General features: G+C 41.8%; 1 protein-coding gene across 1 annotated transcript in view; it reads left to right on the top strand.

Annotated features, from left to right (window-relative positions):
* cacnb2b (calcium channel, voltage-dependent, beta 2b) overlaps window positions 1-18372 on the top strand; it is an 81145-nt gene extending 62773 nt beyond the window's left edge. Inside the window, exons 10-13 of the mRNA XM_052462694.1 lie at window positions 5041-5192; window positions 8742-8837; window positions 15168-15338; window positions 18349-18372. Of these exons, the coding sequence (XP_052318654.1) occupies window positions 5041-5192; window positions 8742-8837; window positions 15168-15338; window positions 18349-18354 (425 nt within the window). The 3' untranslated portion in view covers window positions 18355-18372. The remainder of the gene's footprint in view (window positions 1-5040; window positions 5193-8741; window positions 8838-15167; window positions 15339-18348) is intronic.

Below are 18372 nucleotides of genomic sequence, written 5' to 3'. Positions count from 1 at the left end.
GGGTAATGTCCATACCCAATCAGACCAGGTTTATATCGGGGTAATGCCCATACCCAATCAGACCAGGTTTATATCGGGGTAATGCCCATACCCAATCAAACTGGTTTATATCGGGGTAATGTCCATACCCAATCAGAGCAGGTTTATATCGGGGTAATGTCCATACCCAATCAGAGCAGGTTTATATTGGGGTAATGCCCATACCCAATCAGACCAGGTTTATATTGGGGTAATGTCCATACCCAATCAGAGCAGGTTTATATTGGGGTAATGTCCATACCCAATCAAATCAGGTTTATATCGGGGTAATGTCCATACCCTAACAGACCAGGTTCATATCGGGGTAATGCCCATACCCAATCAAACCAGGTTTATATCGGGGTAATGCCCATACCCAATCAGACCAGGTTTATATCGGGGTAATGCCCATACCCAATAAGAACAGGTTTATATTGGGGTAATGTCCATACCCAATCAAATCAGGTTTATATCGGGGTAATGTCCATACCCTAACAGACCAGGTTCATATCGGGGTAATGCCCATACCCAATCAAACCAGGTTTATATCGGGGTAATGCCCATACCCAATCAAACCAGGTTTATATCGGGGTAATGTCCATACCCAATCAGACCAGGTTTATATCGGGGTAATGTCCATACCCAATCAGACCAGGTTTATATTGGGGTAATGTCCATACCCTAACAGACCAGGTTTATATCGGGGTAATGTCCATACCCAATCAAACCAGGTTTATATAGGGGTAATGCCCATACCCAATCAAACCAGGTTTATATCGGGGTAATGCCCATACCCAATCAGACCAGGTTTATATCGGGGTAATGCCCATACCCAATCAGACCAGGTTTATATCGGGGTAATGTCCATACCCAATCAGAACAGGTTTATATCGGGGTAATGCCCATACCCAATCAGACTGGTTTATATCGGGGTAATGTCCATACCCAATCAGACCAGGTTTATATCGGGGTAATGCCCATACCCAATCAGAACAGGTTAGATCGGGGTAATGTCCATACCCAATCAGACCAGGTTTATATTGGGGTAATGCCCATACCCAATCAGAGCAGGTTTATATCGGGGTAATGTCCATACCCAATCAGACCAGGTTTATATCGGGGTAATGCCCATACCCAATCAAACCAGGTTTATATTGGGGTAATGCCCATACCCAATCAAACCAGGTTTATATCGGGGTAATGTCCATACCCAATCAGAACTGGTTTATATCGGGGTAATGTCCATACCCAATCAAACCAGGTTTATATCGGGGTAATGTCCATACTCAATCAGAACAGGTTTATATCGGGGTAATGTCCATACCCAATCAGACCAGGTTTATATCGGGGTAATGTCCATACCCAATCAGACCAGGTTTATATTGGGGTAATGTCCATACCCAATCAAACTGGTTTATATCGGGGTAATGCCCATACCCAATCAAACTGGTTTATATCGGGGTAATGTCCATACCCAATCAGACCAGGTTTATATCGGGGTAATGTCCATACCCTAACAGACCAGGTTTATATTGGGGTAATGTCCATACCCAATCAGACCAGGTTTATATCGGGGTAATGTCCATACTCAATCAGACCAGGTTTATTTTGAGGTAATGTATCATACCACGTCAGAACAGGGTTGATAATCAGGTAATGTATCATACCACGTCAGAACAGGGTTGATAATGAGGTAATGTATCATACCCGGTTCCACCTGTCACTAGAGACCGTCCTAGAGACATTAATGACACTCAGTGTGTTCAATTTACTCATTATGATTTCCCTGTTAAAAGATGCGTTTTCTGTTGCCCTTTGCAGAAGCTTGAATTATTTACTATGTTCGTTCGTTTCCTGAGTGAGTTTTCGAAACTTAGTGTTTGTTGGTTTTTCAAGTGAACTGTGATCTTGCGGTTTCCTTTTATCAGTAAAGTAGTATGTTATGTCACACACCCTATCAGGACAGGGTCTACAGTATATTGACTAACCTAACTGTACAGTAGTGGGAAAGTAATTAACTTGTTTCTTTACACCCTGTCCCTCTCTTTGCTGTCTGGTTCCAGATACTGCTGGTATGTACAATACTACTAATATAATATAGTACATTAACCATAGTGTAAGCAGGTGTATGACTAAAACAGTGTTAGCTCATTTGAGTCTGACCCTCTTCCTCACTGCTGTTCAAAGAGCAATTGTTGAGAAACCCTCCCACTGGTCTACGTGTAGATTGTTCTGTATAGAAACCCTACCACTGGTCTACGTGTAGACTGTTCTGTATAGAAACCCTACCACTGGGCTACGTGTAGACTGTTCTGTATAGAAACCCTCCCACTGGTCTACGTGTAGATTGTTCTGTATAGAAACCCTACCACTGGTCTACGTGTAGACTGTTCTGTATAGAAACCCTACCACTGGGCTACGTGTAGATTGTTCTGTATAGAAACCCTTCCACTGGTTTCTATACAGCCCTTTAAAGAAGCCAGTCCCCTTTAAAGAAGCCAGTCCCCTTTAAAGAAGCCAGTGCCCTTTAAAGAAGCCAGTGCCCTTTAAAGAAGCCAGTGCCCTTTAAAGAAGCCAGTGCCCTTTAAAGAAGCCAGTGCCCTTTAAAGAAGCCAGTGCCCTTTAAAGAAGCCAGTGCCCTTTAAAGAAGCCAGTGCCCTTTTAAGAAGGCAGTGCCCTTTTAAGAAGTCAGTGCCCTTTAAAGAAGCCAGTGCCCTTTTAAGAAGCCAGAGACACTTTAAGAAGCCAGTGCCCTTTAAAGAAGGCAGTGCCCTTTTAAAAAGCCAGTGCCCTTTAAAGAAGCCAGTGCCCTTTAAAGAAGCCAGTGCCCTTTTAAGAAGCCAGAGACACTTTAAGAAGCCAGTGCCCTTTTAAGAAGCCAGTGCCCTTTTAAGAAGCCAGAGACACTTTAAGAAGCCAGTGCCCTTTAAAGAAGCCAGTGCCCTTTAAAGAAGCCAGTGCCACTATAAGAAGCCAGAGACACTTTAAGAAGCCAGAGACACTTTAAGAAGCCAGCGCCCTTTTAAGAAGCCAGTGCCACTATAAGAAGCCAGAGCCACTTTAAGAAGCCAGCGCCCTTTTAAGAAGCCAGTGCCACTATAAGAAGCCAGAGCCACTTTAAGAAGCCAGCGCCCTTTTAAGAAGCCAGTGCCACTTGAAGAAGCCAGAGCCACTTTAAGAAGCCAGTGCCCTTTTCAGAAGCCAGTGCCACTATAAGAAGCCAGAGCCACTTTAAGAAGCCAGCGCCCTTTTAAGAAGCCAGTGCCACTTTAAGAAGCCAGAGCCACTTTAAGAAGCCAGTGCCCTTTTTAGAAGCCAGCACCCTTTTAAGAAGCCAGAGCCACTTTAAGAAGCCAGTGCCCTTTTCAGAAGCCAGTGCCACTATAAGAAGCCAGAGCCACTTTAAGAAGCCAGCGCCCTTTTAAGAAGCCAGTGCCACTTTAAGAAGCCAGAGCCACTTTAAGAAGCCAGTGCCCTTTTTAGAAGCCAGCACCCTTTTAAGAAGCCAGAGCCCTTTTAAGAAGCCAGTGCCCTTTTTAGAAGCCAGCACCCTTTTAAGAAGCCAGTGCCCTTTTAAGAAGCCAGTGCACTTTAAGAAGCCAGTGCCACTTTAAGAAGCCAGTGCCCTTTTAAGAAGCCAGAGCCCTTTTAAGAAGCCAGTGCCCTTTTAAGAAGCCAGCACCCTTTTAAGAAGCCAGTGCCCTTTTTGAAGAAAGCGCCCTTTTAAGAAGCCAGCGCACTTTTAAGAAGCCAGTGCCACTTTAAGAAGCCAGCGCACTTTTAAGAAGCCAGTGCCACTTTAAGAAGCCAGTGCCCTTTTAAGAAGCCAGAGCCCTTTTAAGAAGCCAGTGCCCTTTTAAGAAGCCAGCACCCTTTTTAGAATCCAGCGCCCTTTTAAGAAGCCAGTGCCACTTTAAGAAGCCAGTGCCCTTTTTAGAAGCCAGCACCCTTTTAAGAAGCCAGTGCCCTTTTAAGAAGCCAGTGCACTTTAAGAAGCCAGTGCCACTTTAAGAAGCCAGTGCCCTTTTAAGAAGCCAGAGCCCTTTTAAGAAGCCAGTGCCCTTTTAAGAAGCCAGCACCCTTTTAAGAAGCCAGCGCCCTTTTTAGAAGAAAGCACCCTTTTAAGAAGCCAGCGCCCTTTTTGAAGAAAGCACCCTTTTAAGAAGCCAGCGCCCTTTTAAGAAGCCAGAGCCACTTTAAGAAGCCAGTGCCCTTTTTAGAAGCCAGTGCCCTTTTTAGAAGCCAGTGCCCTTTTTAGAAGCCAGTGCCCTTTTTAGAAGCCAGTGCCCTTTTTAGAAGCCAGTGCCCTTTTAAGTAGCCAGTGCCCTTTTAAGAAGCCAGTGCCCTTTTTAGAAGCCCGTGCAACTTTAAGAGCTCTGTTGCATTATTGCCATAACCATGCTAGAAACTCAGTTTGTAGTTTCGTTTTTTAAATGATGCAACTCTTGCAATTTTAGGAGTTAAGAAATAAACATGTTAGCTCTGGAAAGCCCCTTTTTAAATGCAGCCATAGAAACTGCTTTGGGTTCCCGAGTGGCGCAGTGGTCTAAGGCACTGCATCTCAGTGCAAGAGGCATCACTACAGTCCCTGGTTTGATTCCAGGCTATATCACATCCGGGCCGTGTTTAGGAGTCCCATAGGGCAGTGCACAATTGGCCCAGCGTCGTCCGGGTTTGGCCGGGGTAGGTGCGCCATTGTAAATAAGAATTTGTTCTTAAGTTACTTGCCAAGTTAAATAAACGTTAAATATGCATTTCCCCTGTGATTGTAACTAGAAACAGGCTTTATATTAATTCATTATTGGATAACCGAATACAGTTTTACTTGTTTTTCCTTTCACACATTCCTTGTAACTCTATGGCACCTCTGCTCTAGACTGTGCTGTATAAAAGGACACAGTAGATGTGATCATTTATCCTGTAACATTTGGATACGTCAGGGCTTGTTTAGAAAGGTTAGGGTTTGATTGGAGGGTTAATTGATGGAGGTTTTAGTGACCACCATGCTCCATGTCTCTGCAGCCCAAATCCAGGGGGAGGTGGAGCGGATCTTTGAGCTAGCCCGGAGCCTACAACTGGTGGTTCTGGATGCAGACACAGTGAACCACCCCATCCAGCTGTCTAAAACATCTCTGGCCCCCATCCTGGTCTACATCAAGGTCTCCTCCCCCAAGGTAAGGTTCCCCAAAGCTGGGTTAGTAAAGGTTCCACACAGCTGGGTTAGTAAAGGTTCTATACAGCTGGGTTAGCTGGATGCAGACACAGTAAACCACCCCATCCAGCTGTCTAAAACGTATCTGGCCCCCATCCTGGTCTACATCAAGGTCTCCTCCCCCAAGGTAAGGTTCCTCAAAGCTGGGTTAGTGAAGGTTCCACACAGCTGGGTTAGTAAAGGTTCCACACAGCTGGGTTAGTAAAGGTTCTATACAGCTGGGTTAGCTGGATGCAGACACAGTGAACCACCCCATCCAGCTGTCTAAAACATATCTGGCTTCCATCCTGGTCTACATTAAGGTCTCCTACACCAAGGTACGGTTCCTCAAAGCTGGGTTAGTGAAGGTTTTATACAGCTGGGTTAGTAAAAGTTCTTTATAGCTAAGTTAGTAAATGTTCCTCGCAGCTGGGTTAGTAAGTGTACTATACAGCTGGGTTAGTAAATGTACTATACAGCTGGGTTTGTAAAGGTACTATACAGCTGGGTTAGTAAAGGTTCCACACAGCTGGGTTAGTAAAGGTTCTATACAGCTGGGTTAGTAAAGGTTCTTTATAGCTAAGTTAGTAAATGTTCCTCGCAGCTGGGTTAGTAAATGTACTATACAGCTGGGTTAGTAGAAGGTTCTATACGGCTGGGTTAGTAAAGGTTCTGTACGGCTGGGTTAGTAAAGGTTCTACTACCGCTGGGTTAGTAAAGGTTCTACTACCGCTGGGTTAGTAAAGGTTCTATACGGCTGGGTTAGTAAAGGTTCTGTACGAATGGGTTAGTAAAGGTTCTATACAGCTGGATTAGTAAAGGTTCTATACGGCTGGGTTAGTAAAGGTTTTGTACGGCTGGGTTAGTAAAGGTTCTACACGGCTGGGTTAGTAAAGGTTCTGTACGGCTGGGTTAGTAAAGGTTCTATACAGCTGGATTAGTAAAGGTTCTATACGGCTGGGTTAGTAAAGGTTCTGTACGGCTGGGTTAGTAAAGGTTCTGTACGGCTGGGTTAGTAAAGGTTCTGTACGGCTGGGTTAGTAAAGGTTCTATACAGCTGGATTAGTAAAGGTTCTATACGGCTGGGTTAGTAAAGGTTTTGTACGGCTGGGTTAGTAAAGGTTCTATACAGCTGGATTAGTAAAGGTTCTATACGGCTGGGTTAGTAAAGGTTTTGTACGGCTGGGTTAGTAAAGGTTCTATACAGCTGGATTAGTAAAGGTTCTATACGGCTGGGTTAGTAAAGGTTTTGTACGGCTGGGTTAGTAAAGGTTCTATACAGCTGGATTAGTAAAGGTTCTATACGGCTGGGTTAGTAAAGGTTTTGTACGGCTGGGTTAGTAAAGGTTCTATACAGCTGGGTTAGTAAAGGTTCTATACGGCTGGGTTAGTAAAGGTTCTGTACGGCTGGGTTAGTAAGGTTCTATACAGCTGGATTAGTAAAGGTTCTATACAGCTGGGTTAGTAAAGGTTTTGTACGGCTGGGTTATTAAAGGTTCTATACAGCTGGATTAGTAAAGTTTCTATACAGCTGGATTAGTAAAGGTTCTATACGGCTGGGTTAGTAAAGGTTTTGTACGGCTGGGTTAGTAAAGGTTCTATACAGCTGGGTTAGTAAAGGTTCTATACCGCTGGATTAGTAAAGGTTCTATACAGCTGGATTAGTAAAGGTTCTATACAGCTGGGTTAGTAAAGGTTCTATACCGCTGAATTAGTAAAGGTTCTATACAGCTGGATTAGTAAAGGTTCTATACAGCTGGGTTAGTAAAGGTTCTATACAGCTGGGTTAGTAAAGGTTCTATACCGCTGGATTAGTAAAGGTTCTATACCGCTGGATTAGTAAAGGTTCTATACAGCTGGATTAGTAAAGGTTCTATACGGCTGGGTTAGTAAAGGTTCTGTACGGCTGGGTTAGTAAAGGTTCTACTACCGCTGGGTTAGTAAAGGTTCTACTACCGCTGGGTTAGTAAAGGTTCTATACGGCTGGGTTAGTAAAGGTTCTGTACGGCTGGGTTAGTAAAGGTTCTATACAGCTGGATTAGTAAAGGTTCTATACAGCTGGATTAGTAAAGGTTCTATACGGCTGGGTTAGTAAAGGTTCTGTACGGCTGGGTTAGTAAAGGTTCTATACAGCTGGATTAGTAAAGGTTCTATACGGCTGGGTTAGTAAAGGTTTTGTACGGCTGGGTTAGTAAAGGTTCTATACAGCTGGATTAGTAAAGGTTCTATACGGCTGGGTTAGTAAAGGTTTTGTACGGCTGGGTTAGTAAATGTTCTATACGGCTGGGTTAGTAAAGGTTCTATACAGCTGGATTAGTAAAGGTTCTATACAGCTGGATTAGTAAAGGTTCTATACGGCTGGGTTAGTAAAGGTTTTGTACGGCTGGGTTAGTAAAGGTTCTATACAGCTGGATTAGTAAAGGTTCTGTACGGCTGGGTTAGTAAAGGTTCTATACAGCTGGGTTAGTAAAGGTTTTGTACGGCTGGGTTAGTAAAGGTTCTATACAGCTGGATTAGTAAAGGTTCTGTACGGCTGGGTTAGTAAAGGTTCTATACAGCTGGGTTAGTAAAGGTTCTATACAGCTGGATTAGTAAAGGTTCTATACAGCTGGGTTAGTAAAGGTTCTATACAGCTGGGTTAGTAAAGGTTTTGTACGGCTGGGTTAGTAAAGGTTCTATACGGCTGGATTAGTAAAGGTTCTATACAGCTGGATTAGTAAAGGTTCTATACGGCTGGGTTAGTAAAGGTTCTGTACGGCTGGGTTAGTAAAGGTTCTATACAGCTGGATTAGTAAAGGTTCTATACGGCTGGGTTAGTAAAGGTTTTGTACGGCTGGGTTAGTAAAGGTTCTATACGGCTGGGTTAGTAAAGGTTCTATACAGCTGGATTAGTAAAGGTTCTATACAGCTGGATTAGTAAAGGTTCTATACGGCTGGGTTAGTAAAGGTTTTGTACGGCTGGGTTAGTAAAGGTTCTATACAGCTGGATTAGTAAAGGTTCTGTACGGCTGGGTTAGTAAAGGTTCTATACAGCTGGGTTAGTAAAGGTTTTGTACGGCTGGGTTAGTAAAGGTTCTATACAGCTGGATTAGTAAAGGTTCTGTACGGCTGGGTTAGTAAAGGTTCTATACAGCTGGGTTAGTAAAGGTTCTATACAGCTGGATTAGTAAAGGTTCTATACAGCTGGGTTAGTAAAGGTTCTATACAGCTGGGTTAGTAAAGGTTCTATACAGCTGGATTAGTAAAGGTTCTATACAGCTGGATTAGTAAAGTTTCTATACGGCTGGGTTAGTAAAGGTTTTGTACGGCTGGGTTAGTAAAGGTTTTGTACGGCTGGGTTAGTAAAGGTTCTATACAGCTGGATTAGTAAAGGTTCTATACGGCTGGGTTAGTAAAGGTTTTGTACGGCTGGGTTAGTAAAGGTTCTATACCGCTGGGTTAATTGAGTTTATAAACATTAAAGTTAGGTTGTATATGTTCTTTTCACGTCTCTTCTGCTCTTCCTCTGTACCTCTTTTCTTCTGTCATCCAGGTGTTATCAAGGCTGATCAAGACCAGGGGTAAGTCTCAGACCAAGCATCTCAACGTCCAGATGGTGGCTGCAGACAAGCTGGCCCAGTGCCCAACGGTGAGAGTAACCATAACCCTACCATAATAACCCTAAACCAAACCTTACCCTCCCCTAACTGGCCCAGTGCCCAACGGTGAGAGTAACCTAATCATATCAACCATAACCCTACCATAATAACCCTAACCTTAGCCCAGTGCCCAACGGTGAGACTAACCTAATCATAACAACCATAACCCTACCATAATAACCCTAACCCTAACCCTCCCCTAACTGTCCCAGTGTCCCATGTTGAGAGTAACCTTAACCTTAACCCTAACCATAATAACCATAACCCTAACCTAACCGTAATAACAACAACCCTATCCCATACCTAACCCAACCCGACTGGCCCAATGCCCCACAGTGAGAGTCACCTTAACCCTAACCCAAACCTTACCCTCACCCTAACCAGCCCAGTGTCCTTTTTGTGATTTTTCTATATGACCATGACAGTCTGATAACCAGCCTGAGTGTATGTTGATTTTACCTGGATAACAGATGATATCTGCAATTTTGCTTTTTGATCCTGTATGTATCATGGCAAACTCAGCTAAGAACTCTGGCCAACTCTCAGCTAAGAACTTTTTAAACTTCTCATTCCATTTTTTTATGTGCAGCAGTCGTCAAAATGTAACAAAGTGCTTATACAGAAACCCAGCCTAAAACCCCAAACAGCAAGCAATGCAGTCTGGAAATTATAACACACTCTTGACCGTTACTTTGTCATTCAAAGGTTGATTGAAATAGACCTGGATCAGGCTTCTTCCAAGTGGTTTGAGAATGATCTGTCAGATAGGATACATTGTGTGATTTCGAAGGGTGTCAAGTGTAATGTCCTGGATGTTACACAAATGGTGGTCAGTATTTAGGACCAATTACAATTCCTTTTTACTCTTTATATATACTGAACAAAAATATAAATGCAACATGCAACAATTTCTAACATTTTACTGAGTTACAGTTCATATAATGAAATCTGTAAATTGCAATAAATTCATTAGGCCCTAATCTATGGATTTCACATGACTGGGAATGCAAATAGGCATTTGTTGGTCACAGATACTGTACCTCAAAAAAAAAGGTAGGTGCGTGGATCAGAAAACCAGTCAGTCTCTGGTGTGACCACTATCTGCCTCATGCAGCACGACACATCTTGTTTTCATAGAGTTTATCAGGCTGTATGCAGGCCATGGAAGAACTGGGACATTTTCAGCTTCCAGGAACTGTGTCCAGATCCTTGCGACATGGCACCGTGCATTATCATGCTGAAGAGGTGATGGCGGCTGATGATGAATGGCATGACAATGGGCCTCAGGATCTCATCACGGCATCTTTGTACATTCAAATTGGCATCGATAAAAATGCAATTGTGTTCATTGTCCATAGCTTATACCTGCCTATACCATAACCCCACCACCACCATGGGACACTCTGTTCACAAAGTTGACATCAGCAAACCGCTCGCCCACACAATGCCATACACATCGTTGCTTTATTCCAGGACAATGTGGACCGCCCAGATAGGGTCAAAGTGGCTACTCTTAGCAAAAAGGTAGCAATCCAACACAAGCTACTGGGGAATCCAACACAAGCTACTGGGGAATCCTACACAACCTATTGGGGAATCCTACACAAGCTACTGGGGAATCCTACACAACCTACTGGGGAATCCTACACAAGCTACTGGGGAATCCAACACAAGCTACTGGGGAATCCTACACACGCTACTGGGGAATCCTACACAAGCTACTGTGGAATCCTACACAAGCTACTGGGGAATCCTACACAAGCTACCGGGGAATCCTACACAAGCTACTGGGGAATCCTACACAAGCTACTGGGGAATCTAAATACCTCTGCTGTTTTCAACCAGGATCTCAGCATTCACTACCTCATTGCCTGCGTCCGTTATGGGTCCGCGTTCAAATGACCACCCCATGACTACCGACCCGTAGCACTCACATCTGTAGCCATGAAGTACTTTGAAAGGCTGGTCATGCCTCACATCAACACCATTATCCCAGAAACCCTAGACCCACCTTAATTTGCATACCACCCCTACAGATCCACAGATGATGTAATCTCTATTGCACTCCACACTGCCCTTTCCCACCTGGACAAAAGGAACACCTATGTGAGAATACTGTTCATTGACTACAGCAATACTGTACTATTGACTACAATAGTGCCCTCAAAGCTCATCACTAAGCTAAGGACCCTGGGACTAAACACCTCCATCTGCTACTGGATCCTGGACTTCCTGACGGGCCGCCCCCAGGTGGGGAGGGTAGGTAACAACACATCCGCCACACTGATCCTCCTCACAGGAGCCCCTCAATGGTGCGTGCTCAGTCCCCTCCTGTACTCCTTGTTCACTTATGACTGCATGGTCAGGCACAACTCCAACACCATCATTAAGTTTGCTGATGACAAGGCCTGATCACCGACAACGACGAGACAGATTATAGGGAGGAGGTCATAGACCTGGTCATGTGGTGCCAGGACAACCTTCTCAGGACAACTCTACATACATGTACATACAGTGTGGAGAACAAGTATTTGATACACTGCTGATTTTGCAGGTTTTCCTACTTACAAAGCATGTAGAGGCCTGTAATTTTATCATAGGTACACTTCAACTGTGAGAGACGGAATCTAAAACAAAAATCCAGAAAATCACATTGTATGATTTTTAAGTAATTCATTAGCATTTTATTGCATGACATAAGTATTTCATCACCTACCAACCAGTAAGAATTCTGGCTCTCACAGACATGTTCGTTTTTCTTTAAGAAGCCTCCCTGTTCTCCACTCATTACCTGTATTAACTGCACCTGTTTGAACTCGTTACCTGTGTAAAAGACACCTGTCCACACACTCAATCAAACAGACTCCAACCTCTCCACAATGGCCAAGACCAGAGGGTTGTGTAAGACCATCAGGGATAGAATTGTAGACCTGCACAAGGCTGGGATGGGCAACAGGACAATAGGCAAGCAGCTTGGTGAGAAGGTAACAACTGTTGGCGCAATTATTAGAAAATGGAAGAAGTTCAAGATGACGGTCAATCATCCTCAGTCTGGGGCTCCATGCAAGATCTCACATCGTGGGGCATCAATGATCATGAGGAACGTGAGGGATCAGCCCAGAACTACACGGCAGGACCTGGTCAATGACCTGAAGAGAGCTGGGACCACAGTCTCAAAGAAAACCATAAGTAACACACTACGCCGTCATGGATTAAAATTCTGCAGCGTACGCAAGGCCCCATGCTCAAGCCAGCGCATGTCCAGGCCCATCTGAAGTTTGCCAATGACCATCTGGATGATCCAGAGGAGGAATGGGAGAAAGTCATGTGGTCTGATGAGACAAAAATAGAGCTTTTTGGTCTAAACTCCACTCGCCGTGTTTGGAGGAAGAAGAAGGATGAGTAGAACCCCAAGTACACCATCCCAACCGTGAAGCATGGAGGTGTGGATGCTTTTCTGCAAAGGGGACAGGACGACTGCACCGTATTGGGGGAGGCTGGATGGGGCCATGTATCGTGAGATCTTGGCCAGCAACCTCCTTCCCTCAGTAAGAGCATTGAAGATGGGTCGTGGCTGGGTCTTCCAGCATGACAACGACCTGAAACACACAGCCAGGGCAACTAAGGAGTGGCTCCGTAAGAAGCATCTCAAGGTCCTGGAGTGGCCTAGCAGGTCTCCAGACCTGAACCCAATAGAAAATCTTTGGAGGGAGCTGAAAGTCCGTATTGCCCAGCGACAGCCCCGAAACCTGAAGGACCTGGAGCGCTGTATGGAGGAGTGGGCCAAAATCCCTGCTGCAGTGTGTAAAAACCTGGTCAAGAACTACAGGAAACGTATGATCTCTGTAATTGCAAACAAAGGTTTCTGTACCAAATATTAAGTTCTGATTTTCTGATGTATCAAATACTTATGTCATGTAATAAAATGCAAATTAATTACTTAAAAATCATACAATGTGATTTTCTGGATTTTTGTTTTAGATTGCGTCTCTCATAGTTGAAGTGTACCTATGATAAAAATTGCAGACCTCTACATGCTTTGTAAGTTGGAAAATCGGCAAAATCGGCAGTGTATCAAATACTTGTTCTCCCCACTGTTATTTTCCTGATACCACACTCCCAGAGCCCTCACCTCCTCCCTGTAGGCTATCACATCGTTGTTGGTATTCAAGCTTACTACTGTTGTCATCTGCGAACTTGATGATTGAGTTGGATGCGTGCTTGGCCATGCAGTCATGGGTGAGCAGGGAGTGCAGGAAGGGGTTGAGCACGCACCCTTGGCACATGCTCTGAGGATGCGGCTAGGGATGTTGTCTGGGCCGGCATCCTTGCAAGGGTTAACACACTTGAAAGTCTTGCTCATGTCGGCCACGGAGAGGTATTATCTAGGTGAGTTTCTGAGTTCGACAGAATATGAACGTCATCTGTTACTAGCATGTTATTGATTTGATGAACCTTGTTTCTTAGGCTACATAAGTTAATGTGGGCTATTGTTAGCACTTTTCTAGGATGCTTGCTTGTATTTAATTTCTTAGCAGAAGAAGACATGGTCATGTTTATTGTGTTCGAGCTGACATCCTACCAGGGCACACCGCCTCAGTGTAATGAGTATAACTGGTTCACAGGCCCATGGTTACTGCATACAGTAGCTGCAGGATAAACATAGGCATTCAGGGCAGTTAGAGGGACATACATTTAGTTACTTACATTGTGTCTGCCAACACCCCTGTGATAATGTACATTATCTGCAGCATTATGACAACTCTGCGACACAATTGTAAGGATTAACTGAGTCCAGGAGCCAAGATGATTTGGATGGACTCCATCATTCCTGTCGAGCATCTTCTGTTTCCAGAAGGTGTCAAAGTTATCTATAAAAGTGATTGCAACAGAGTTACAGTTACAGGTGTGTAATGCCAGTAGCCCTTGAAACCCACGGCCCAACATTGGTAACCTGAAAGAGTTGGGCGCTTTTTGGAATCTTTCAGTTCTAGAATCAGTTATACTGTATCAGTCTATATCACTCTGTATCACTCTGTATCAGTCTGTATCCCCCTACATCAATCTGTCCCAGTTCACATCAGCCTGTAGCACCCTGTATCAATCTGTATCAGTGTGTATCATCCTGTATAAATCTGTATCACCCTCTATCAGTCTGTATCACCCTGTATCGGTCTATCAGTCTGTGTAAGACTGTATCACCCTGTATCGGTCTATCAGTCTGTATAAGTTTGCATCACCCTTTATCCCCCTGTATCAGTCTCTGTCACCCTGTATCAGTCTATGTCAGTCGATCAGTCTCTATCAGTCTGTATAAGTATGTATCAGTCTGCATCACCCTGTATCCCCCTGTATCAGTCTCTATCACCCTGTATCAGTCTGCATAAGTCTATGTCAGTCGATCAGTCTCTATCAGTCTGTATAAGTATGTATCAGTCTGCATCACCCTGTATCCCCCTGTATCAGTCTCTATCACCCTGTATCAGTCTGCATAAGTCTATGTCAGTCGATCAGTCTCTATCAGTCTGTATAAGTATGTATCAGTCTGCATCACCCTGTATCCCCCTGTATCAGTCTCTATCACCCTGTATCAGTCTGCATAAGTCTATGTCAGTCGATCAGTCTCTATCAGTCTGTATAAGTATGTATCAGTCTGCATCACCCTGTATCAGTTTGTATCACCCTGTATCCATCTGTATCAGTCTTTATCACCCTGTATCCGTCTGTATCACCCTGTATAATACTAGCAGTCTGTATCACCCTGTATCAGTCTGTATCACCCTGTATCATACTAGCAGTCAATATCAGTCTGTATCACCTTGTACCAGTCTGTATCCATCTGTATCAGTATCAGTCTGTATCACCCTGTACCAGTCTGTATCACCCTGTATCATACTAGCAGTCAATATCAGTCTGTATCACCTTGTACCAGTCTGTATCCGTCTGTATCAGTATCAGTCTGTATCACCCTGTACCAGTCTGTATCACCCTGTATCATACTAGCAGTCAGTATCAGTCTGTATCACCCTGTATAATTCTCAATCACCCTGTATCAGTCTGTACCACCCTTCTCCTCCGATCTGTCTGTATCCCCCTGTATCTGTCTGTATAACCCTGGTCGATGCCTCTCCATGCTGAATCTGTCCTTGTTATCTGAGATTACGTTCTTTCTTTCCATCCTGTCTAAATCAGGTTCCTAATCAGAGATATGCTTGATTTGATTATCAGACAGTGTTATTTGAAGTAACTGGTATCCAAGGGTAAAGCAGCAGTGACATGGATTCAGTCTGAATGACACTAACAACCTGTCTGGCCTGCAGGAGATGTATGACGTAATCTTGGATGAGAACCAGCTGAGTGATGCCTGTGAGCACATAGCAGACTACCTAGAGGCCTACTGGAGGGCCACCCACCCCCCAGAAACAGAACCTGTTAACCCCTTAGTGGAGAAGCTGGCAGAGAACACTCTGGCTATCAGCCCTGCTCCAAAGGTAACACAAAATCTAACCACAACCCAACTTCACAGTTAGAACACCACCATAGTTATAATGTCACCATAGTTATAATGTTACCATAGTTATAATGTCACCATAGTTATAATGTCACCATAGTTATAATGTCACCATAGTTATAATGTCAACATAGTTATAATGTCACCATAGTTATAATGTCACCATAGTTATAATGTCACCATAGTTATAATGTCAACATAGTTATAATGTCACCATAGTTATAATGTTACCATAGTTATAATGTCACCATAGTAAGAAGAACATAGTTATTATGTCACCATAGTTATTATGTCACCATAGTTATAATGTCACCATAGTTATAATGTCACCATAGTTATAATGTTACCATAGTTATAATGTCACCATAGTTATAATGTCATCATAGTTATAATGTTACCATAGTTATAATGTCACCATAGTTATAATGTCACCATAGTTATAATGTCACCATAGTTATAATGTCACCATAGTTATAATGTCACCATAGTTATAATGTCACCATAGTTATAATGTCACCATAGTTATGTCACCATAGTTATAATGTCACCATAGTTATAATGTCACCATAGTTATAATGTCACCATAGTTATGTCACCATAGTTATAATGTCACCATAGTTATAATGTCACCATAGTTATAATGTCACCATAGTTATAATGTCACCATAGTTATAATGTCACCATAGTTATTATGTCACCATAGTTATAATGTCACCATAGTTATTATGTCACCATAGTTATGTCACCATAGTTATAATGTCACCATAGTTATAATGTCACCATAGTTATAATGTCACCATAGTTATAATGTCACCATAGTTATAATGTCACCATAGTTATAATGTCACCATAGTAAGAGGAACATCGTTATTATGTCACCATAGTTATAATGTCACCATAGTTATAATGTCACCATAGTTATAATGTCACCATAGTAAGAGGAACATAGTTATTATGTCACCATAGTTATTATGTCACCATAGTTATAATGTCAACATAGTTATAATGTCACCATAGTTATAATGTCACCATAGTTATGTCACCATAGTTATAATGTCACTGTAGTTATAAGGTCAACATAGTTATAATGTCAACATAGTTATAATGTCAACATAGTTATAATGTTACCATAGTTATAATGTCACCATAGTTATAATGTCAACATAGTTATAATGTCATCATAGTTATAATGTCACCATAGTTATAATGTCACCATAGTTATAATGTTACCATAGTTATAATGTCACCATAGTTATAATGTCAACATAGTTATAATGTTACCATAGTTATAATGTCACCATAGTTATAATGTCACCATACTTATGTCACCATAGTAAGAGGAACATAGTTATTATGTCACCATAGTTATAATGTCACCATAGTTATAATGTCACCATAGTTATAATGTCACCATAGTTATAATGTCACCATAGTTATAATGTTACCACAGTTATAATGTCACCATAGTTATAATGTCACCATAGTTATAATGTCAACATAGTTATAATGTCACCATAGTTATAATGTCACCATAGTTATAATGTCACCATAGTTATAATGTCACCATAGTTATAATGTCACCATAGTTATAATGTCACCATAGTTATAATGTCACCATAGTTATAATGTCACCATAGTTATAATGTCACCATAGTTATAATGTCACCATAGTTATAATGTCACCATAGTTATAATGTCACCATAGTTATAATGTCACCATAGTTATAATGTTACCATAGTTATAATGTCAACATAGTTATAATGTTACCATAGTTATAATGTCAACATAGTTATAATGTCAACATAGTTATAATGTCAACATAGTTATAATGTTACCATAGTTATAATGTCAACATAGTTATAACGTCAACATAGTTATAATGTCACCATAGTTATAATGTTACCATAGTTATAATGTCATCATAGTTATAATGTTACCATAGTTATAATGTCACCATAGTTATTATGTCACCATAGTTATGTCACCATAGTTATAATGTCATCATAGTTATAATGTTACCATAGTTATAATGTCATCATAGTTATAATGTTACCATAGTTATAATGTCACCATAGTTATAATGTCAACATAGTTATTATGTCACTGTAGTTATAATGTCACCATAGTTATAATGTCACCATAGTTATAATGTCATCATAGTTATAATGTTACCATAGTTATAATGTCACCATAGTTATAATGTCAACATAGTTATAATGTCAACATAGTTATAATGTTACCATAGTTATAATGTCACCATAGTTATAATGTTACCATAGTTATAATGTCACCATAGTTATAATGTCACCATAGTTATAATGTCACTGTAGTTAGAACCTCACTGTAGTTAGAACCTCACTGTAGTTAGAACCTCACTGTAGTTGGAAGGTCAACAGAGTTGGAACAGAATAGGAATGTCACCATAGTTATAATGTCACCATAGTTATAATGTCACCATAGTTATAATGTCACCATAGTTATAATGTCACCATAGTTATAATGTCACCATAGTTATAATGTCACCATAGTTATTATGTCACCATAGTTATAATGTCACCATAGTTATAATGTCACCATAGTTATAATGTCACCATAGTTATAATGTCACCATAGTTATAATGTCACCATAGTTATAATGTCACCATAGTTATAATGTCACCATAGTTATAATGTCACCATAGTTATAATGTCACCATAGTTAGAACCTCACTGTAGTTAGAACCTCACTGTAGTTAGAACCTCACTGTAGTTAGAACCTCACTGTAGTTGGAAGGTCAACAGAGTTGGAACAGAATAGGAATGTCACCATAGTTAGAACGTCACATTGTTGGATCATAATTAGACGTTACCATAGTTATATCACCATAGTTAGAATGTTATAGTATTTATAATGTCACCTTAGCGGTACTCAAACTCCTGTTTTCATTTTCATCATGTGTCATTTGTCATTTCTTCTCCCTCTTTACTAATATCCTGTGGAAAATACCAGAAGTGAGATATCTTTTTCTGGTGA

Source organism: Oncorhynchus keta, chromosome 15 (genome assembly GCF_023373465.1).
Source record: "Oncorhynchus keta strain PuntledgeMale-10-30-2019 chromosome 15, Oket_V2, whole genome shotgun sequence".
NCBI lineage: Eukaryota > Metazoa > Chordata > Actinopteri > Salmoniformes > Salmonidae > Oncorhynchus > Oncorhynchus keta.
The sequence above is the reverse complement of the archived record's forward strand: the minus strand, read 5'-3'. Positions and strand labels throughout refer to the sequence as shown.